This window comes from Gobius niger (assembly GCF_951799975.1).
Source record: "Gobius niger genome assembly, chromosome: 1".
NCBI classification, from domain to species: Eukaryota; Metazoa; Chordata; class Actinopteri; order Gobiiformes; family Gobiidae; genus Gobius; species Gobius niger.
In genome coordinates, this window is record NC_136852.1 from 39,873,384 (window position 1) to 39,896,993 (window position 23,610).

Consider the following 23,610-nt stretch of genomic DNA (forward strand, 5'->3'; position numbering starts at 1 on the left):
ATAAAAGCTAACTGCTAACATAACTTTGTGCTAAATTCTCCGTAGTTTTAGCGCGTCAACAGTGGCTAGGGGTTTGTTTTACCAGGTGATGTATTAAATATGCAAGGTTAAGCGTGGACGAAGTTAGAAAGGTGTAAAATAAGATTTAAACGAGGCGGAGTGTTAGCGAGCTAGCTAAACATGTCCGGACAGTCTGAAGTTTACTCCGCGACCAGAGACACGCTGTTCTCCAAGAACAACACTCCCGACACGACTCACGCGTTGGTAAGTCAGGCTTCTTATTATACATGCTTTATTTAAGTCGGTTTTGGTACAATTACTGCTGCAAAGAAATTAAATGTTGATTTCAGCACCAGGGTGACCACCTGAAATAGGTCGCCATTGTGATGCGGTGGGACACGGAGGGACAGACATGAGAAATTCATATTTAGCTACGTGATCAGCACTGAAGCGTCACCTTCAAATCACACACAGATAGAAATAGGTTTCAAAGTATTCTGATCTGGAAAGTCAGGGCGCAGTGGTGTACATTTAAAAAAAAATGCATTTATCATTTCTTAAAATTCAGAAACATTAAGCAAAGACATCACTGTTGACATATAACGGAACAGGCCACCATCTTTACATACCGAGATATGTTCTTGCCTGAGCTTAGACAAGTTGATATGTACCTGTCTGGTCGTTGTGCGTGCGCTCAGTCACGCAAAAAGACCAAAGATGTGGTTAGCATTTGGCCTCTCCCAATATATTCCTATAGCTCCAAACAGGGGTAAAGTTGGAAGCTACCACGCTCTTCCACGGACACGCACCAAGACCAGACAGGTACACATCAACTTGTCTAAGCTCAGGTAAGAACATAGCTCAGTATGGAGAAACAGTGGCCTGTTCCTTTAAGGGCTTCATTTTAGCAGGCACAGTTCATTCAATGACTCAGAAAAAACACTCGAGGATCTAACTTTATTCAAATAGTGGGACATTATAGGTGGGACAAATATAAGAGCATGAACTTCACGGACATAAACGAATCCACAGGGCCCACTTATTATTTCTCAACAGTTAAATGGTAAATGGACTCAACTTAAATAGCACTTTTCTCCCTTTATCAGGGCCAAAGCGCATTACGGTAAGGAACCAGTCACCCATTCACTCACCAGTGTACGCAGACACTGGAGGCAAGTAGGGTGAAGCGTCTTGCCCAAGGACACAACGACCGTGTGCATTTGCGGGAGCTGAGATTCGAACCCACGACCTTCCGATCACAAGACGACCCTGCCGAGTGTGTGTCAGTAGAAAAGTAGGAGACAGCAGGAGAGATGAGCTGTTTCAGTTTGACATTAGCGTTAGCGGGAAGCGTTTGTGTCACATGACAAAAAACAAAACAAATCCATTTCCTCTCAGTCCTGTTTGATGGAATGTTTGCAAAACGTAAGAATTGAAATATGCACAGATTTTTTATTTTTTGGTGTTTGTGGCATCAAAAATACAATATTTGAAAAAAAAAAGTAAAAAGTGTGAAATCTGACTTGGGGCAGCGTGTGTGTGTGTGTGTGTGTGTGTGTGTGTGTGTGTGTGTGTGTGAACCCTTTGCAGTGTAGAGTCTTAGGGGCCAACAGCCTCAGTCCAAGCCCAGTTTCTCCCTGTTTCAGACTCTGGAATGGGTGTACGGTCGGACCCCCTGTCTCCCTGTGCTCACGCTGCAGGACCTCGACCAGCAGGTGGTGCTGTACGCTGCCGCTAACGTGGGGGTCATCTACAACCACACCTCCAACTCTCAGCACATCCTGCAGGTGAGTCTGCCCTGGGCTGACCGCCGTTAAACTCGCCAGGATCCTTGCTCAGTAGTCCACTTCGTTGACGTCCTTGGAGGTGGGCTCCTCCAAACGGAGCCGACTGCGTCATGTCACGTAAAATATCAATATGTGTTTCACAAATACAGATCAAAGAAGCTAGAAAACTGTTTATAAAGTGGTTTTAAAGTTCTTATAATAATAATGCATTAGTCGTATATAGCGCTTTTCCCAGACACTCAAAGTAGCGTTACAATTTTGTGCAATATCCATTCACACCATACTCATGGTGGTGGTAAGCTGCTGTTGTAGCCACAGCTGCCCTGGGATAGACTGACGGAAGCGAGGCAACCAGTCTGTGCCATCGGCCCCTCCAGCCACTCACTCACTACATTCACACATTATGGGTAATATTCATCTCTCCGCGGCAGCAGAGGATCCGCAGGTGCATCCTTGGTAAATGAGTGATATGGAGGAGCTGCCGAAGGAGCGAGGCGTCCAAGTGACGAACAGCACTCGGCGGCGTGTGAACACGTGGATTCCATCCAAAGTGGTTGAGGCGTCGAGGATCCTCGCAATTGAGAATCAGCCGCCATGTCTCCTGTTCCATGTTCCTTTTCCTGCAGTGGTTTCTGGACATCTTTATGATAAAATAATGTAAAATAATGTGATGTGAATAATGTGTTCATTTGCATCCACTAACTAGATGGATATTAGCCATAAAACTGTCCGAAACACCAGTGTTTTAAGCTGTAGGATATTTGGGCTGTTGTGATGTCACGTGAGCCTGACCAGTACCTGAGCCTAATGTTGTGGTGTGTTTCCAGGGGCACAGCAGGAACCTGTGCGCTCTGTGTGTGAGCCAGGACAAACGCTGGATCGCCACAGCCGACCCCAGCCCCATGGTCCTGGTGTGGGACTCCTACTCCGGGTACGTCCAAATACAACCAACACACCCACGAAGTTCCTCCCGGTACCAGAAGTGGTGCTACGGGTGGGCCACCTTTTGCTGGAAACTTACTGTTTGATCCTGGCGCCGCCACTGTGTACTACTACAAGTGTACTACTACAAGTGTACTACTACGAGTGTACTACTACAAGTGTACTACTACGAGTGTACTACTACAAGTGTACTACTACAAGTGTACTACTACAAGTGTACTACTACAAGTGTACTACTACAAGTGTTTGCTCTGTGAATGTTCCGATCACAGCGCGACATTTACTCCATCACTGATCAGGATAATCCATTTGAACTTTACACATGTGTTCTAACTCCTAAGTGCTGGTTTCAGGATCCCCGTGTGCACGCTGTGCGACTGTCACCCCAAAGACGGCCTCACCGACCTGGCCTTCTCCCAGGACGCCAAACTCCTGGTCACACTGGGCACGGGGCAAATGCAGGTCAGTGAGACAGAGCCGAGGCCAGTATTTATTTGGTTATTAGGAACCCCTTGATCTTCCTGGGACCTGTTTAGATTATTTCATAGTACAAATAACAATACAATATACAATCTCAGTCAAAACTTTAGAACTTCAAAATACAACAAGAAGAAATTGGAGTGAGACAAAAACACTGTTGAGCAAAGCATTGATTGAAAACAACAATTAAAGTGAAACAGGCTGACGGTCAGTAACGGCCTTCATTTGGGTCCAGGTCATCGAGCCCAGCCATTCCCAAAGCCTGGGACATCGCCGCCCCCTTATCGATCTAAAATGGGGCTCGCCAATAATAATAACTGACTTGATAAAAATGAATTTGTGATTATTATACTGCTAAATGGCTGTAGGCTAAACACTTGTTAAAAGTAGTACATTATAGCCAATAAATTTATTTATTTATTTATTTTTCATTATTTTTGTCCTATTTTTGTCACCTTTTTGTCACTTTTTTGAAGGGCTGGGATAAAATATCGGATCGGATTTGGATCGCAGTACTTTTTGCTGCAATACCAAGTATCAATACTTTATCAAGTATCACTATACTTTCAATACATGTGTTTGGAGCATTTTTATCATAAACTCCTTTGTTTTCCAGTAACAGCACTTTGTTACATTTTGTGTTAATGCGTTTTTCAATCTTAACACTTAAATAAATATCCAATGGCATTTGGTTTATAAACTTTGGACACCCTTGTTACACATTTTAAGATGAACAATCATAATTACTGAATTGAGATATGTATCGGATCGACCCCTGAGTATCGTGATACGTATCGGATCGTGACAAAAGGGGATCGTCCCAGCCCCACTATTTTGTCACATTCTTGTCACTTTTTCATCACTTTTTTGTCACTTTTCGGGTGCTCTTTTGTGGCTTTTTCATCCTCGTTTTTGTCTCATTATGTTGCCATTTTGACACTGTTGATGTGGGGGTTAAAGAGGTTTCGTGTGGTTTCCTGCACCTGTTTTATTCACTCATCATTGTTCAGAGAATGTCTTGAACCATTACCCATAGCTCGTCTGAATGTCTGAAGGATGATGGTTTTCTTGCAGCACGTGTGCATCTGGGACTGGACCAACGACGCAGAGAGGCCCGTGTGCTGTTTGGACCTCAACCCCAGTCATGGCTTTCAGGTAAATCTGTTTGATTTCACCTTCACGGGTCGTAGCGAGGTCTTCGCCAGGGACCCTTCGCACCCATCACACAGTCTCCTCAAGGTAGTGGCTTCAGGAAGGAGACTGCGGAATCTACGGGTCAGTTCCAGTCGAATGAAGAACAGTTTCATGCACAAGGCCATCGGGAAGCAGAACTACCATTCACATGGTTTCACAAATAAAAAATCTTGAATCTACCGGCTCACTACCTTACATTGCATTGTTAGAAGATGCTGTCTCTTTGTTTTTGCTTTACTTCCCAGGGTTCCTGCCGAGCAATTAAGGTCCCAAATGTCATTAAAACGAGACTTATGGGGAAAGTAATGACACTGCTTAACTATTTTTACTACAAAAATACAAAAATGATGTTCCAAAACACATTCGACTACAGCACACTTAAATATACACATTTTCCTACATTTCTGTTGCGTTCATTTCCAAATCTTGCAACATGAAATTATGCCTATTTCTTTTTGTATTGGTGTTTACTAAAAAGCATTACTAAGCAAGTCAAAGTAAATGCTTTTTAATGTAGTTTGAATATATATACATATATAAACCCTGAACATAGTAACGTGGTGGAAAAGTGGACATTTTCTTGTGCCGTGTGTGTTTTCCAGAAGCACATCGTGTTCAACTCGTCGGGCTCGGAGCTGCTGAGCTGCAGCTGCTCTCACGTCTTGCTCTACTCTCTGGTCAGTGCTGCCCTCACAAAACATCCTCCCACTGTTTGCTTGCACTGACTCTTCTGTCCCTGTGATTCCAGGAGCAAAAGAGTCTTTCATGCTTCGCCCTCAGGCTCAGGAAGGTTTGTCAGCTCCACGGTTCATTCACAGTAGCCACTCAGTTTGTTGAGTGTGTTTTGCCGCTGTGCAGGGTGGGGGGCAGGACACCGGCCGCAGTGGCAGCATGTGTGCAGCGGATGGCGCTCTGGTGCAGACGGGCTTCCACTGGAGCGAGGCGCAGGTGCTGACGGCCACCACAGGGGGCAGCGTCGTGGTGTGGGACGTGAGCGAGGGTGCGACTGCGCAAAAGGACAAGGTGTCCGTGTGTCACCTGCAGGAGGCGCCGTTCACCGTCATGACCGTGACTGACAGGTAACAGCTCCACAGAGACCGGCATGACCCAAAGATCTTTAATCAGACTCGAGACATGGCCATAGTAAGACAGTTCTGTGTGCCTGGCCCTTCTAACCCAGTGCAATGTGATCTAATGTATGTATTTCATACTTTTTGATCATTGTGACTGACCTTATGTCATATCTGGCAAGCAAATAAGGTTTCTGCATTTTTTTGTTGTTGCATTTGTCACTTCTATTTACATCAAATATAACATTTGTTTCTTACTTTAAAGGGGCTTTATGCAAGTTTGCCATTTTATACTCACTGCTGCCATCTCAGGTAATGGTAAATGGTCTCAACTTATAAAGCGCTTTTCCACCTACATTAGGCACTCAAAGCGTTTTACAGCAAGGATCCACTCGCCCATTCATGCTCTCATTCACACACCAATGTACGCAGACACTGGGGGCGATGTGGGTGATGTCTTGCCCAAGGACACAACGGCAGTGTGCACAGGAGGTGGGATTCGAACCCCCGACCTTCCGATCATGAGACGACCCGCTCTACCATCTGCGCCACCGTCGCCCGTCATACGTGCAACTGCACCTTCTATATTAAAGGCATATTTCAGGATTTTTGACATAGGGCCTCATTTCCTAGTTATCCAGAGTGTTGCTGAGAGATTTTTTTTGTAATTCATGCAGTTCTTATAGAGTTTCGTGGCGCTAGGCTAGTGCAAGGCTAGTGCATTTCTGTGGTATCAGCTAGCCTGCATTAAAAACAGTCTGACCCGCTCCACAGTGCACTTGAGGCAAATCACTTATAACACCAGACTAACCATATAAATGTCTGTGTCGATATTATGTAATTTTTATAATATAACTGACCTTGCATCACATGAATGATCGCATTTTGAGGGACTATTTTCTAGCAGATCACTCCACCGCTGCGTAGCTTCTACAACCACGAAGCTGATGCTGCTCAAATATAAGGTCTTTTAAATGCAAAATGGTTAAAATGATTCTATCGACACAGACATTTCTATGGTTAGTCTGGTGTTATAAGTGATTTGCCTCAGGTGCTCTGTGGAGCGAGTCAGACTGTTTTTAATGCAGGCTAGCTGATACCATAGACATGCACTAGCCTTGCATTAGCCTAGCGCCACGAAACTCTTCAAACAAAAGAACTGCATGAATTACAAAAAAAATATCTCCAGGTACCAGCAACACTCTATGTCAAAAATCATGAAATATCCCTTTAAACTCATGCATGACGGCACTTCAGACCCGAAATAACACCCTTTTGAGTGAAAACGTGAGCTGCTGTGAAAACGTGAGATATCATGACACAAATTAAGGTTAGGGCCAGGGAAATGGTTAACCTTGAGGTTAGGATTAGGGTTAGGATTAGGATTATTTGTATTTTTAGACAAACCAACTCATAGACCTATACAAAATCACAGCAGACCGTCCCTCCCGAGCATACGATCTAGCACTAACCTTCTACACCTTAGGAGATGGCTGGAACATGTAGGGGGAGGAAAATACATTAATTTAACATTTTTAAACTCTGTATTGTCCCTTTGAAACAGTATTTATGTTCTTTCTAACATTACATGACCAATATTTATTGAACATGGGACAGTGACCCAGTGAATGCTGACCACTGAACCCTGGGCATTAATGCAGAAAACAATACTGATACGGCTTGACAACACGACTATAAAACAGGACATTTACAAAGAAATGACTTGATCCTGACTGAGAAACGAGACTTAGAAGTAATAAACCAATCACAAACAATGAGTGTTTCTCACATTCTGCTGTTAGGTCAATGAAAATGTTGCTCCTGGTTTTGCATTGGTCGCTATAGGGGTTAGCCTTGCCGGCCAGTTACAAGATGGCCGCCACGTTTGCCACATCAGCGAGCGTCGTGTCCAATCTAGAGTGTTATTAAATATCTTTGGGCTTGACTGAAGCTCAGCCAGTCAGCGGATGTTCATTATTTCAAAATCAGAATCAGAATAGTTTTTATTGCCATCGTTTGAGAACAACGTTTTGTCTTTGTGTGGATATAGCCTAAAAGAAGTGACCCAAAAATCACAAGTGTCACATGACTGCGTAACAGAAACTTGAACTGTGTGTTTCTCTCTGGATACATTCTGTGTGTCCTCCCTCAGTTACCTGGTGACCGGAGACACCGAGGGGACGGTGAAGTTCTACGGCCGTCAGTTTCTGCTCTTGGCCTTTTTCCCCGACATGAACCTGGACCCCGTCTCCTTCATCTCCTTCTCCTCAGAGGCCTCTGCAGGTCTGCTCCAGGATTGCCCCATCCGCAAGGAGGAGCTGTTCATCAGGTACTGAGCCTTAAAGGAATAGGCCACCGTTTTTACATACTGAGATATGTTCTTACCTTAGCTTTGACGAGTTCTTTAGGACCTGTCTGATCTTCCCCCGTGCCTTCAGTCACGTAAACACAGCGCAGACGGCGTTAGCATTTAGCCTCTCCCTCTCTCCTCTATAGCTCCAAAACAGGTCAAGATAGAAGCTACCAAGCTCTTCCACGTTTTCCCTATTTAAATATGGTTACGTGAAGTGTTCCACTACAAAGTATAATTACACAAAATTAAACAATGTGGATTTTCTAAGCGGATAAAAGGGGGAACTATATTGTAAGGTGTAATAATACCAGGAGTAATTTGGCATCCGCACAGTAAAGTGAAGATTACTGCGCAGATTTCGAACTACTCCTGGTATTATTAGGATGAAGACCAGACAGGTCCTAAAGAACTCGTCAATGTATGTAAAAACGGTGGCCTATTCCTTTAAAGGGGAAATCTACAGGAATCACACTTTGAATGTGACTGTAATCATTGTACTAAATAGAGTTGCAAAACTGGAACTTTTCCGTGGGAATTAAGAGAAATATATGGGAATAAACATGGAATTAGCACAATTGAAGTCAAAAGAAATGTGTGGAAAAATAGGGAATCAATTTGGGGGAACAACTGAGAAAATTGGGAAAAATTATGGCAATAATATAGCCTGGCTATCGCCAGACAAAATATCACAAGTAATAGTTAGTCTGAGGACCACCAATTAATTTTCTGGTAGGAGAGGTGTGGTTTACGATCATCCATAGTTGTTTATTGGGCTGAATGTCTCTCATATGTGTCTGCAGTAGCCACAGCCATCATATCATTGTATCCGATGACGTATGACGTACCTGCTGTGAACTTTCGAGCTAAACTATTTAAAAAAAGATCTAAAGCTTGATAGAAGATGGCGTCACTGCTGTCATGTTGGATCTGTAAATAAACGTCTTTTTTTTATCCGTAAATAAACTACAAGCCCATATGTCGAATAGCGCGTCATCTTCTTTCCGTCCCTCCTCGTTCTGTGATTGGATCCTAAAATCCATGTGAAGATTTTGGCCACGGTCCCCAGACTGCTGTGAAGTTCCAAATGATTCGAGCGCACACAGCAGCATGGGGATTCCCAGGCTAGCAATAATAAGGGAAAACAATAGCAAAATAAATTTGGAGAAATTGGAAAAATCGGGGGAGAATTAGGGAAAATATTAGTATTCAAAAATTTGAAAAAAAATGGGGCAAAAATTAGGGGGAAAAAAGTAAAATTTTGTAATAAATTGAGGAAAAATAGAAGAATAAAAGCAATTTTGAAAAAAAAAAAAAAAAATTGGGCAAATAGGGAAAGAAAAAAAAAAAGAGCCAAATGGGGGGAATGGGAAAGGAATGAGGGAAAAAATCTTTTATTTGAGCTGAAACAACTAAGTCACGCTGTTTAATGCTGTTCCTGGACCAACAGCATCAAAACTTGGATCTAAAGAGAGAAGATTGTTTTTTTTATTCCTGCTTTCGATGCTTAAATTAGTAGAACCTAAACTTTCTTTCCGATAACAGACTGGTATCGTTTAGCGGTCCCCAGCCCTGGTCATGTGTTCTGCACCTTCCCTCCGTAGTCTCGTGACGCCGCAGTCTCTCTCCCGCGTTTAGGAACTTTGTGGCGTCATGCTCGGGCCCCCAGGTGGTCCACGTCAACGCAGAGACAGACGAGGTGCGGACGTTATTGGACGAGGAACCCGAGCCCATCCACGCACTCTGCTGCCACCCCTCACGCCCTCTGCTGGTCACCGGGAACAATGGCGGCCTTCTCAAACTGAGGGACGCCGCTTCCAAGCGGACCGTGAGCCGCCGCCGGTTTGGCGCGCAGGAGCAGATCACCTGTGTCACCTACGATCCACAAGGTCAAATTTCTAGACTTTTCACAGCTTTCCAATATCCCAGGTGGTGCAACACCGAGTTCTAACTTCTTATTTTTAATGTCAGAGTGAGAAATAGACCCACTTCTCCCTTTACGCTGTTTATTTTATAACATTTTTGCCCGTTAGCGACTAGCGAGCGGTATAACATGACGGCGCTCCCTGGTCTTTCCCACGCTTACTCATTCACAAATACTGACATGTTTGGTGTCCACGTGTAGCATGAAAGGCTGTGACCGAGATGACGCTGTAATCCAAATATGATCATTTAATTTGTGGGAGACGGCAGCGGCTAAAGACGGGAGAAATATACACAGGGCGCATGTGCAGACAAAGGGACTAAACTTTAGGGCCGTTTTCATTCCACTCTTTAACAACATCTGCACTTTAGTCGACCCTACAGACTCCACACTTTACAGGCTCACACACAACCACATTTGTATGATTTTAATATTTAATTCCTTTTTGAACACTGACAGGAAGTGACATAGATGAAGGATAACAATTTTAAACTGTCAAGTCAATGGGAAAGGAGTGACTCAAACTGCTCTAGAACTTTACCTTTATCCCTGTCACTTCCTGTCAGCAGCTTGAAAATTCAAAAAAAGGTCACTTTTCTGCCCAACTTTTCTTCATTAAAATTGCTGCTTCACAGAAATAAAATAATTATGCAACAGATGAACTTGCAACGGATGTTATCCATCTAAATAAGTCATATTTTCAAAACCCTTAAAACCTGTCATATGCACTTTAAACAAGATCCAAAATCCCTCTAACCAAATCAATTAGCATATTGCTAACTAAATGCTAACATTTTTACAGCCAATGTTTCTGGCAAGTTACCTTAAAGAGGGGGTATTATGCTTTTTTCAGTCACACAGCACCAGTCTATATCACACTACAATGATGACCAAACCTTCTGTTGGTCTGTCAATGCAGTAAATTAGAATAACTGCCTTGTATAAAATGTCTCTCTCAAAATGGCTGTAGTGAATGTCTTGAAATAGGCCTCTGTCTCTTTAAGAACCTCTGAGCCTTTCCGACACGCCCCCTCCACACGCTGTCTGTGGCATCAGTGGGGAGGGGGTTATGCTGAGGAGCAGTGGTTGGTTACTCGGCTGGTGACGAAAGCTCGGAGGCGTCTCCAGGAGGTGGGGGCGTTCCTAGGAGGACTCAGGCAAACCTATCCCTAAAATGGCCGCCATCAGAGTTTTTACAGATTACTCAAAAATACGTGAATGTGCCAAGGCAACACTTCAGGCATGTTTTTAATGAGGGAGTGACATAAATAACATGATGTAAAGCTTGAAAAAAGTCGATTTTGCATAATACCCCCCCTTTAAATTGTAATACTGTATATTCTAAGTGTATAACAACCGTGTTAAAACTGTAATATGTTTGTATTACATATTACTGTTTCAAAAATGTAACTGAGTTACACAACTTTGAGTTACTTCTGAGTTACTTTTGGCAAAATATGAAGTAAAAATACTAGTAATTATGCCATCAAGCCATTACACAACTGCAGGTCTTATACATCAGTGTCCAACTTGATTTGGGGGAGTTTGGCATTTTTTTCTTTCATACATTAAATGCACTTGTAACTTGAGTTACTTACTGTAACTAATATGTTTCTGTATTTTGTGTAAGTAATATGTTATGTTCCTCAGTTAAAGTAATATATATTTTTAGTGATCGATTAAAATATTTAATCACAATTAATCTCATGAATCGCACATTTTTATCTATTCTAAATGTCATTTTAATACTCTATACTTTTATTGGGTTCCTCACATATACAGCGAACTATACGGCGGGTCGTTAGAAAGCACACTTTTTTGTTGGTTATTGTTGGTTTACAACATAAAGTGCATTCCTATCCGTAAATGCCACTCAAAGTAGGCTTTGTTTTGTTGAATGTGCAGTTTTGTGGGGTAAACGTGTCATTAGCATGTTTTGTTTTCTCGAGTTTAGATGTAGCCTGTAGCTCTTCAACAGCGGTGCCCAAGCACATGCGCGACAGGCACATGTGCCGAAAATAATGCAGCAGCAAGAAGAAAGGTGACATTTAGTTTTACCAAATGAATGAGTCTAACTGTAGCACACTTTTTTAGGAACCAACAAAAACGTACAGCCTTGTGTGATCCAAAACAACACTAAAGATGGCCGCTTTTCTGCTCTGGCAGTTGACAGTCCTCAACTACAGAAAAGCAAACAAAACTCTCGCCACAGGAGGGCACTGTAAACCAACACATAACCAAAGCTTATTTCAAACATCAAAGATAAACGAACCATGACACGTGTTGCTGTGTCCAGGCGTGCTGCTGGCGGTGGGCCTCAGCTCTGGCTGTGTGCACCTCCTGGACTCCAGCCTCCACAGTGACCCCCACAGTGACCCACAGGACGGTCTCCGCTTCAGCAGACACTCCATTGCCCTGCTCAGCTTCTCCTCAGACGCGCTGCACCTCGCGGCGGCCGTGAGTCCTGCTTCAGCCCCGCGTTGTCCGCCGTGACAGCCGCGCTTCAGTCCTGATGTGGCTCTGCTCTGTTGCAGGACGACGGGTTTGCGGTGACCGTGTTCCGGCGCGTCTCTGAGAGCGCGGCGTGGGAGAGTTTAGGCCGTCACCGCTCTCACTTCGCCCCAGTGCGCAGCCTCCTGTTCGGGCTGCAGCTGGACTCCACTCAGCCCCGTCTGCTGTCTCTGGGACAGGACCGCCGACTGGTACGCCTCTGTTTAACTTCATGAATTCACTCCTAAACAAATGAATCAGCTGAGTTGATGTCTCGTTTTGACCTCGACATAGCAACCAGAGCTGAGTGCGTCATGCTAAAGCTGACCCACAGAGATGTTGTTGTTTCCAGGTGGAGTATGACCTGGAGTGCAGCAGTGGGCCCAGACTGTCCCTCCTGTCGACTGAGCGTGTGGAGCAGAGAGCGGTCCCCCTGAGCATGAGCTGGTACCCCCCGCTCAGCACCGAACAGTTCATCCTCCTGAGCACAGACCAGTACAAGCTGAGGCTCATCAACAGCACCACGCTCATGAGCAGGTCACCCATCTTTTATTGAGATGCCACTATTAGATATTAAACTTACTCACACTGTAGCGGCAGCTCCTGTCTCTGCCCCTGTTTGTCCGATAATAACCACGACCACGGTCTGCCGCACGGTACTTGAGCGCAAAATGCGGACCGGATCAATAAAAAACACTGACTCGGACTGGATTGAGCAGGGTAGTATTTCACAAAACAAAACCTGGAATGGTTTGGCATAACGGATTTCCTAAAGACGCTCGTTTTATCGATCGGAGATTGGCGCTGCATAACAAAAGGCTATCTATTGTCCTGAGAGGGCGGATGGGGGCGTTAGTGGCGGGACGGCCCGCTCTGTCAAAATAATGGTAGGGGAAACACTGCTTTTACACAACACCGCACATGGTATCTCCTGACACCCGGTGAATCCATTCTCTGAAAACTTTGGAGGAGGTCGTTCCACGTTAGTGGGAGGCCGTTCTCAGCCGCTCTGCCTCATGTGTGATGTTTTTGTTTTACAGGAAGCTGATCCTCGGCCCGACGTACGGCTCTCCCCTGCAGAGAGTCCAAGTCCTGCCCAAGACTAAACCAGAGCAGAGCCTCAGCTACTACATGGCCTTCACCACACGGGACATGGTACAGCTACTACTACTACTACTACAGGGCTCCAGACTAACTTTTATTTTAGTAGCGCTGGTGCTACCAACTTTTTCATTTGGTCGCACAGACAATATTTTGGTCGCGCAGACTCGAGACACAATATAAAAATTCACCATTTTAATAAATTAAAACAAGGACCGTTACAAACATGTTCAAAATCACTAATAATTGATCTTAATAATGATTTAAACAATGTTAAAACTTTTTAAAATTGAGTTTTTCATATTAATAGTGATTTTATATAATTTTATTATATATTTTTTTGCATTGTTCGCTTTAATTTTGTGTTTTCAGTCCATTATTATTCATCTTCCTTGACAATTGTTTGTCTCTTTCTTTCCAAATCTGCAACATCACTGTCACTTGCAGGATATTCACTTATAAAATTATGTATTACTGCCAATTAAGACCATATTAATCACAGGCAAAAAGTACCTGTTTTAGCCTAAAGCCTAAATAAAATACAGGAGCTGAATCTGCTGCGGCTGAGGGAGAGGGCGGGCCATAACAGCAGCTCTCCGTTAGCTTTATGTTAGCTCTCTATTAGCTTTATGTTCGCTCTCTGTTAGCTTTACGTTAGCTCTCCGTTAGCTTTACATTTGCGCTCTAAAACAAGCTACTTCTGACCGCGAGGAGATCAGAGCGAGCTCAGGTAGGAACATAAACCGCTGAGCTCTTTCTGCTCCTGTCTCCTCCTCTCCAGTCGCTCCTGTCTCCTCCTCTCCAGTCGCTCCTGTCTCCTCCTCTCGAGCTCGTGCTTCTGTCAGACCTACGCTCGTGAGCTCGCCGCTCGGCTGCAGCGCTACCGCCCCAAAATGCGAACATAATAATGGGGAATAAACTGTCGGAAAGTGCGTATTGGCAGAAAGTAATAGAAGGTTAATTCATGTCGGGACACGTGGCTTCTGTTGCTGTCTGTGCAGGGACACCTGCCTGGACAAAACGTTTAGCCTAAACTGCCAGCTGACTTCTTCAATAATAGTAGAAGCGTGGGTGTGTGCGTGCGTGCGTGTTCTCAGAGAAGTGCTCTGGAGATGCTTTATAACGTTGTTTGTAGCACTCCTCATAAAGCCTATTAGACTTTCTTTTTTTTTTTTGCTCGCACAGGTGCTACCACTTATTTTTTTTACTCGCATTCTTTAAAAATAGTCGCATATGCGAGCATTTTGGTCGCAGTCTAGAGCCCTGTACTACTACTACTACTACTACTACTGCTGCTACTGCTACTACTGCTACTGCTACTACTAAATACTACTACTACTATAGAGCTCCATAGTCCCACCCACTCCCGGTCACGTGTCGGGGTCCGACACAAAAAATCCCATGTATTTTTAGCGTTTCGAGTTTAATGGCACGACGCCGGCTAATCAGCTATGTGCTAACTAGGGATGTACCAATCCGATATTCAGTAACGGTATCGGTAGCCGATCAGGCTTTTTTAAAGTATCGGATTTGATGACTGGACGGGTCCGATACAAGACGGCTGTGAATCTGCGGTCACGGATCTGCAGCGGTTCCAGCCTGTAGCGCTTCGAGGTTTATTGCAGCACAGCGGTAAACCTGCAGACAGGAGCCACTGCAGATCCAGGACCACAGATTCACGGCCTTCATGCTATCGCTAAGCTAGGATACTGATTTGATTTATTTCATTTGATTTATTCTTATTATTGTGTCTAGCACATAAGTAAGTGCTTAAAAGACACATTTTAAAACAGAATTCAGATGCTCCCAAAATAAAATCACAGAAACTGTATAATCAATCATAACAGAACAACATCCACATCAAACAGGAGGATATACTATATTATAAAAATATAATAATACAAAAAGACTGTATCGGATCTGTATCAGATCGGTATCGGCCAGATGAAGTGTCAAAAATATCGGATCGGATCGGGAGCTCAAAAAAGCGGATCGGTACATCCCTAGTGCTAACTACCGACACTTGTTTTTCCTTGTATGTTTCATGTCCGTGAGTGAGCTCCTAGCTGATTAGCCGGCGCCGTGATGGTAGACTCTTAATAGTTGACTTTTTCGAAAAGTCAGTGCTAATAATACATGGGATTTTTTGTGTCGGACCCGACACGTGACCGGGAGTGGGTGGGACTGTGGAGCTGGATTTTTTCTTCCCTAACTCCTAACACTGCTGCTGTGTTGGACTGGTGTTGGTGCGTCCCCAGGTGGGTCTGCAGATCCTCCCGGCCGACGGAAACCCCTTTAGGTCCCAGGTTCAGATCGCTCACCCGTCCGGCGTGTCGTCTCTGAGCGCCGCATTCGACGGCCGCCATGTCGTGACCGCGGGAGGCGCCGACTGCAGCGCCATGAGCTGGAGCGTCTCCACACAGTACGCACTCGCCGCCGTCCAGAACTGTCTATAATAATGTGATTTTTAACAGTTTCTACACCATACATTTCTTTACGTCTAATCAAAAATTGTAAGAAAAACAAGAGTGGAAAAATACTAAATCAGAACCAAAACGAGGCTAAAATGTCACTAAATCATTGAACTTCTGCACATTTTGAAGTCCCGCTGTTTTTCGTTTTATGCTGTTTGCAACAAATGTGTAAATGTCAGACAGACCTAGTGCTGGGTACCTTTACATTGTTTTTCGATACCAGTTCTTAAACGATACTTGGTTTTCGATACCGATACTAAAATATTTATCGCCTAGAACCAGAAAACAGAAAGATCTGCAAATTTACAATATCAGCTTCTCCAATGTCAAGAAATGTGTGAAAAATGGGGAGAAATTGTGGCAAAAATAAGGGGGGAAATGGGGAATAAAATAGGGCAAAAAATGGAGGAAAGAGGGTAATTAGTTATAATAAATCAGCAAAAATCAGGGGAAAAAATTGGGTGCAAAAATAAGAAATATATAGGAAATTTTGGGGGGAAAATGGGGGGGGGGGATATTTTGAGTACAACCAAGTCATGTCCTTTAATGGACCAACAGCATCAAAACTTGAATCTAAAGAGAGAAGATTTTTTTCGATACTTTAATTTTTTCCATACCTGTAGAACCTAAAGTTTTTTTTCCAGATACCAGGCTAGTATCCTTTAAAGGTACCCAAGCCCTAGTCCGACCTGTGGGTATTCATGATGTCATTCTCACAGGGCTCTGGAGGCGGCGGCGGCTCTCGGAGGGACACACATGCAGCCCTTCTACACGTTGCTGGACGGAGGCCGACACGGACACTTCTTCAGGGTCAGGACTTTGGGTTTAGTTTAACTGTTAAAATGATGTATTTTCCTCCCCCTACATGATCCAGCCATGTCCTAATGTGTAGAATGAGCCCAGACCTGTAAAATCCTGCACTGTCACTCAGAAAGGTGATAATTCGGGTCCGAAGTGCCGTCATGCACGAGCTTAACATAGAACCTGCAGTTGTGCGTAAGACCTGAGGTGGCAGTAGTGAGCATAAAAATGACCAACTTGCATCTAGTCCCTTTAAGACCAGTGTTCTTGCAGTGGTTTGCCATGGAAAAAACAAATGTGTAAAATGACTTAATAGTATTAGTTGTAATATTAGTAGTTTGTATTTGTGTGCCAAAGCCCCGCCCCCTTAGTTACTGTTGCTAGCTCCGTCTCGCTTCCTGATGCTGATGGAGTTTGACACATGTCACAATGGGGAGAAGTACATGTTAGTGACTTTTTGGCTCAATGGCAGCGTGATATCCTCCAGATCAGTGTTTCTCAACTGGTGGGCCGGGACCCAAAAGTGGGTCGCGACACCTTTTTCAATGGGTCCACCAGCCTTTCCCAGAAAACATTTCTTTCAATACGTATCTGCTGAAAAAGCATAGAAACATTACCTGAGTCTGTTAAAATGACTGTTATTTGACTGTTTTCAATTGTGGTTTCAGCTTTTTAGGCTTATTACAAGTTTATTCAGCATCAATAATACAGATTTTACATTATGTCTGACAAAATCAATTCACTTTTGGGTCAGGTGTCATCTGATGGTGACAGTGGGACCTGACACCATACCAGTAAAGATCCACTGTTCGAGATCGAGGCTTATTGGGTTGCGATGTGCAGGGGAGAAATAGATTCAAAATATACAACAAAGTCATGTGGACTAGTCATGCTCTTGTGTTATTGATAAAATATGAGCCTAGCTTGCTGGCTATAATGACAGGAGCCCAGTGCACTAGCTGCTCATGCATCTGAAACATCAGAGTTCAATCTTAACCTCTTAACCCCCACCTGAACCGAGTACAGTTTTTTCAGTTTGGCTATACCGAAATCTTAAAGTTTAAAAAAAGCATCAAAATAGTAACAGAAACAATAAAAAAGGAGGATGGAAACAATAAAGCGTCAAAAAGGGACAAAAAGCCACAAAAGAGCAACAAAAGTGACTAAAACATGACTAAAAAATAACTAAAAAACAGCTAAAAAAGCGATGAAAGTGCAACAATGTGAGGAAAAAGAATGTGACAAAAGTGACGATTACACAGCAGCAACGCAAAGCAAAAGATCTGTTATGATCAGGCCATAAGTCTGTAAGCTCCAGTCGAGAAGCTTTTAGATTAAGGTAAAGTCGAACTGGAGAAAATGCACTCATTTAAGGCGGGTGGTAAGGGGTTAAAGTGTGACTCAAACTGAAGCCGTCTGTGCCCTATGCTCGAGCGTCGCTTTTAAGGCCAGTCTGGGGTAGGTTTAAGTGGCAGACACTCGAGGAGCGACTGTTTACAAAGCAAACATGCAGATATTCCAGCGACAGAAACAGCTTTTTTCATTTTCATCTCATGAAGCTCTTGGCAAACAACGGTAAACTGCAGGAACAGCTCCGGTTATGTTTTTGGCTTTGGGAGGAGAAAAGCAGCCCACGCTTCATCATCTTGCCTGTCAGGATGCTTCAGGAGTTTGCGAAGGTCAATGGAGTTGCTCATATTGGTGTTGTTGATATTTAACTGTAATTTCCTATTGAAAAAGTGCCTTAAGGTGCGGAACACAAATCGTGGAACTAAACGGCTTCCTCTGTCCCTGTGTTTTTGTGGAGCAGGAGATGGAGGACTTCTTCTTTTACATCCAGCTCCGGCACCAGGGCACGTGGACGGAGCAGAGCAGGCAGATCTGCGCCTGCATCCCCCTGAGCGAAGTGTCCACCATGATGAGGGCCGCGGGACACTTCCCCACCGAGCAGGAGGTACAGGCGGGACACTTCACCACCGAGCAGGAGGTACAGGCGGGACACTTCACCACTGAGCAGGAGGTACAGGCGGGTTCACTTCAACACCGAATAAGAGGTACAGGCGGGTTCACTTCACCACTGAGCACTGAGCAGGAGGTACAGGCGGGTTCACTTCAACACCGAATAAGAGGTACAGGCGGGTTCACTTCACCACTGAGCACTGAGCAGGAGGTACAGGCGGGTTCACTTCAACACCGAATAAGAGGTACAGGCGGGTTCACTTCACCACTGAGCACTGAGCAGGAGGTACAGGCGGGTTCACTTCAACACCGAGTAAGAGGTACAGGCGGGACACTTCCCACTGAGCAGGAGGTACAGGCGGGTTCACTTCCCACCGAGCAGGAGGTACAGGCGGGACACTTCCCACTGAGCAAGAGGTACAGGCGGGTTCACTTCCCACTGAGCAGGAGGTACAGGCGGGTTCACTTCACCACTGAGCACGAAGTACAGGCGGGACACTTCCCATCGAGCAAGAGGTACAGGCGGGACACTTCCCACTGAGCAGGAGGTACAGGCGGGACACTTCCCACTGAGCAGGAGGTACAGGCGGGTTCAGAGCATCTCAGCCCCACTGAGATTAAAAACCCCACCTCAACCGAGCACCAAGTCTGGCATTACTCAAATCTAAAATTTAAAAAGCATGAAAATAGTGACAACAAACAAAAGAAAATGAAGATGACAACGCAACCAAAAAAAAAACGTAAAAAAGTGACAAAAATGTAATAAAAATCCCACAAAAAATCAACAAAAACACAAGAAAAAAGTATCAAAGAAGCAACAAAGAGGGATGAATGTGCAACAAAAAAGTGACACAAAAATGAACAAAAAACATCACAACAAAAGAGTTACAAAAATGCAACAAAAAAAGGATGAAGGTGCGACAAAAAATAGCTGAATAAACGTGAAAAAAGCGACGGCAGCATTTCAACAACTCAAGGAAAAGATTTGTTTAGATTGTTTTTTGTAGGTTTTAAATAAGGCGTTACACTGGCCTTGAGTAAGCTCTAGCCGAGAAGCTTTTTGATTTGGGTTAAGCTGAACTGATTAAGGTGGGGGTTAATCTACGTTTGAATATTTCAGTCTGTCCCTCGTTCTAACACTGCGGTTTGAGAGCTTCAGTCCTGGTCTTGTGTTGCAGATCGAGGACATGCTGAACGAGGTGAAGTTCAGCCGCTACGCCGACACCGGCCGCTACGTAACGGAGCTGGACCTGGAGGACTTCATAAAGCTGTTCGTGAACCACAGGCCGGCGCTCAGAGGGACGACCGAGGAGGAGCTGGAGCAGGCCTTCCGCCTCCTGAGAGGAGAGCGGGCCACTATGGAGAGAGAGGAGCTGCTGCAGCTGCTGCAGAGCCAAGGTAGAGCAAACACATTATTTAACAAGATAAGGCACATTTTACACAAGGGAACAATTTTGGCCCTCTGGTGAAGATGTTAATATTAATCTGCAGTTTCAGTCCAGTGGGGAGAGAGCTTTTGGAGCAAACAATCCCCGCTCACTGAGGCTCTGGTGGAAGGTCTGAGAGAGCCCTGAGGCCTCACCATGAGGCCAGAGAACAGTCACAGTTGTTCAGACATTTAAAAGTCAATTTCATGATACTAAAATGTCTAAAGTTCCAAAGTAAAAAGCTTGTGCTTGTGTATGATATTACAATGATGTCATCTCATAGGTTTCTTGTCAAATATCTTCCCACACCACTCCTTAGCAGTGTTGGGTTCCTTTAAAATTTTAATATATTCTATATTAGTGATTACAGCTTTAAAAATGTTACATACTTGTATTACATATTACTGTTTAAAAAATGTAGCTGAGTTACACTACTTTGAGTTACTTTTGAGTTACTTTTTGCAAAATACATATTACAAAGTAATAATGCCACAGAGCCAAAGTGCAGTCAGAGATTTCCTTTTCCTTCACTTTCCCCCATTCTCTCTTTTTTTGTTTTGATGACATTAACTACACACAACTCCAACTTAATTTGGTGCTTCATTTTATTTCATTTCATACATTTAAATGAACTTTAAATGTAATGTATTTTTGTGATTTATTGATCTTTGAACCAAAAAAAAGAAGAGAAATTTAAATTTTTACAAATGTTTTCACTTACAAAATAGTTTATTTAAAAAAAAAGATCCAAAATCCCTAAGAGGAAATCTTTAAAACTAAAATGTCAAAAAAAAAACAGGCTCGGTTCATGATTTCGATTTCGTTGCTGAACATATTTTTGGAAATGTAAAGGTTTTCCCCCTAAAGTCTGTGTTCGCTGCAGTATCAGCGTCATGAGCTGAAGCCTGTTGTGTGTTTGCTGTTTTCAGGGGAGACCATGACAGAGGACGAGGTGCTGCAGAGTTTCTCCTCTCTCCTGGAGCTCAGTGAGGACCACAGCCCGGACCGCAGCCCGGACCGCACCCCGGACCGCACCCCGGACCGCACCCCGGACCTCAGCCCGCCCACAGGCAGCAGTGAGACTTCTCTTATACCTTCCAGAGCTGAGATCAGGAATTTAAGTCAGTTAACAGTGTGAACTCTGAGGAGCTCAACAGTATCAGAAGCGTCACGGGTTTTCGGACGAAACTGCTTTTAGTTTTAGTCACATTTTAGTCATTACTAAATGTGACAGTTTTAGTCACGTTTTAGTCAGTTTCATAATAAAAAGTGAAGCCTATTTACTCCAGTGCGACTTTACCCAAATCTAAAAGCTTCTCAACTGGAGAGCAACAGTAATGCCTCATTTGAAAGTTAAAGGGACTATAGTATACAGAGTTTAAAAATGTTAAAATTAAGTATTTTCCTCCCCCTACATGTTCCAACAATGTCCTAATGTGTAGAATGAGCTCAGACCTGTTCACCACAACTGCCTCTAAAATCCTGCACTGTCACTCAGAAAGGTGTTACTTCGGGCCAGAAGTGCCGTCATGCATGAGCTTAATATAGAAGGTGCAGTTACACGTATGACCTGAGGTGGCAGTAGTGAGTATAAAATGGCTAACTTGCATCTAGCCCCTTTAAGGCCTACAAAAGTGATTGTAACTTTTTGTCAAATGGTCGCTGCATTTTTGAAGCATTTTTGTCACATTTTGATCTCTTTTTTGATCATGTTTTGATCTCTTTTTTGCTGTATTTTCGCCACGTTTGTCACTTTTTTGTCACTTTTTTGTTGTGTTTTCATTGCTTTTTTTAAAACCCTTTTTCAATGCTTTTTTTATTGTGTTTTTGTTGCTTTTTTGTTTCTTTTCCAGCATGTTTTTGTTGCTTTTTTGTCACTTTTTTGCCGTGTTTTTGTCACTTTTTTGTGGCCATTTCATTGCTTTTTTTCATTGCTTCAATGTCATGTTTTTGTCTCTTTTTTGTTGCGTTTTCATTCTCGCTTTTGTCGCTATTTTGAGGTTGTTTTTTTAAGCTTTTTTGTGCTCGGTTCAGGCGGGGACTAAGAGTATTTTCCAGTCGCACTTTTTTTCACCGTTTGGCTGGGGGCGTGTCATATACTCAGGTGCGACTTTTTTATGACAGCCTCTAGAGGGCGCTCTAGGCTTGTGTACCATTATCTGCTACTCTGAACACAAATACCCCAAAGAGAAAATCATATTCTGCAGATTACAAACTGCAAGTAGTAAAATATGCAGCCAAAATGGTAATGAAGCAGCAGGAACAAAGTATGGAGTGAGCGAGAAACTTGTGAAAAGCAGAAGTTTCTCTTATTGTAATGAAGAAAACAAAAAAAGCTATTTTTACGGGCTAAAAGCTAGAGGGCCACAGCTAGAGGAACGAGTTTGCAAATGGATGCTTGAACAACGTGCTGCCGGGAGAGGCTTGTCAATGGTGCGCCTCTTGTCTACTGTGAGTGCTCCATGTTTGTTTTTGTTTGTTTTGTTTGTTTTTTACAGCAAAGGTCAGCCAAAGAAATCCACTTTTAGTAACTACATTGGACTCTTTATGGCATGTAGGACGTGTGTTTTCTAAGTTTACCCTTGTGTGTGTGTTTTGTGCAGAAAGCGCCGTTCCCGCTGAAGTCTCGCTGGAAACTTTAGCTCAAATCCTGGGCTTTTCCACGGCGTCCGACTCACCTCCGAAGGACGTAAAGAAACCGCTTCCCCCTCACTGAGACGCCCACCACCAAGCTCCTGCGTGACGTACGTTTAAAACACAGTCCAGTGCTTTATAAACTGTATTTAAACAGATCATACCTATGTTCAAGTGTTCAGAAAGATATAAATGGAATAAACTTCTGCCTCTTTTTTAACTTTTTTAATGATCCGTCTTGAGAAATGTGTTCAGTCGGTGGAGCTTCGTGTCTGAACGAATCGAGAAAAACACCTCCGAACTCTGAAGTAATAACTTTGTTTACGAATGAGTGAGTGGGAGGAAAAAAGCAATAGGGGAAACAGATGCATGCTGTAAAATTATGATCACATTAAAAAAATATTTAGGTTAGAGCAGGACTGTGCTCTTCCTGGGTAGACAGGGCAGGGGGCAGGAATATGTCCAGATCGGAGATTTCTAGAGACAGAAAACACAAAAGCAGAGCAGGATTCCTCAGCAATGCAGCTCTGCTTTTTGGACACAACACTAGGGGCCGCCATTGCTGTAGTATCTCCCTATCGCCGCTAGTCTCCCATTGAAAAGCATTGGACTTTAGACACGTTAAAAACAACTTCAAAGCCTGGTCCCAATTTTTTTTGAACTATCTAGAGCTAGATATTCCTCCTGTGATAACGCTGGTTTAGCTACAATTAAGGGAGAAGAATTTTAGAAATCTCGTACTTAATGAGGGTCGGACTGTTAGCATTGGAGCTGCGCGAGCTACACGTCACGCAAGGGCCGAGTCTATAGTGAAGATCCCGCCCTTATGGCCTTTTTAGGAACATGCTTCGTCAGAGCTGGGGAGGGGGAGTCTGTAAATCAGCCATGATTTCCCTACGAGCGTGGTCATTATGGGGAGGAGTGGAGCAGAAGCATTTATATATACAGTCTATGTTCCTCAGGTGTGAATCTCTGTA

At 43.7% G+C, this 23,610-nt stretch overlaps 1 protein-coding gene across 1 annotated transcript; it reads left to right on the forward strand.

Moving 5' to 3' along the window:
- On the forward strand, positions 1-22,826 carry cfap251 (cilia and flagella associated protein 251). The gene is made up of 20 exons (XM_079567321.1): positions 1-264; positions 1,647-1,787; positions 2,615-2,718; positions 3,083-3,191; positions 4,284-4,364; positions 5,006-5,080; positions 5,152-5,193; positions 5,262-5,482; positions 7,626-7,802; positions 9,462-9,712; positions 12,044-12,204; positions 12,282-12,449; positions 12,590-12,774; positions 13,278-13,392; positions 15,597-15,760; positions 16,532-16,622; positions 18,424-18,567; positions 19,751-19,970; positions 20,929-21,075; positions 22,603-22,826. The coding sequence occupies exons 1-20, from the start codon at positions 181-183 to the stop codon at positions 22,713-22,715; spliced, it is 2,793 nt and encodes a 930-aa protein (XP_079423447.1). The 5' UTR covers positions 1-180; the 3' UTR covers positions 22,716-22,826.
- Positions 22,827-23,610: the final 784 nt, after the last annotated feature.

Bases quoted from the DNA above. Each gene is read 5' to 3' on its own strand.
- cfap251 (XM_079567321.1), top strand. From the start codon at position 181: ATGTCCGGACAGTCTGAAGTTTACTCCGCGACCAGAGACACGCTGTTC. The intron at 5,081-5,151 runs GTCAGTGCTGCC...CTGTGATTCCAG, and splicing joins ACGTCTTGCTCTACTCTCTG to GAGCAAAAGAGTCTTTCATG. The intron at 15,761-16,531 runs GTACGCACTCGC...TCATTCTCACAG, and splicing joins AGCTGGAGCGTCTCCACACA to GGCTCTGGAGGCGGCGGCGG.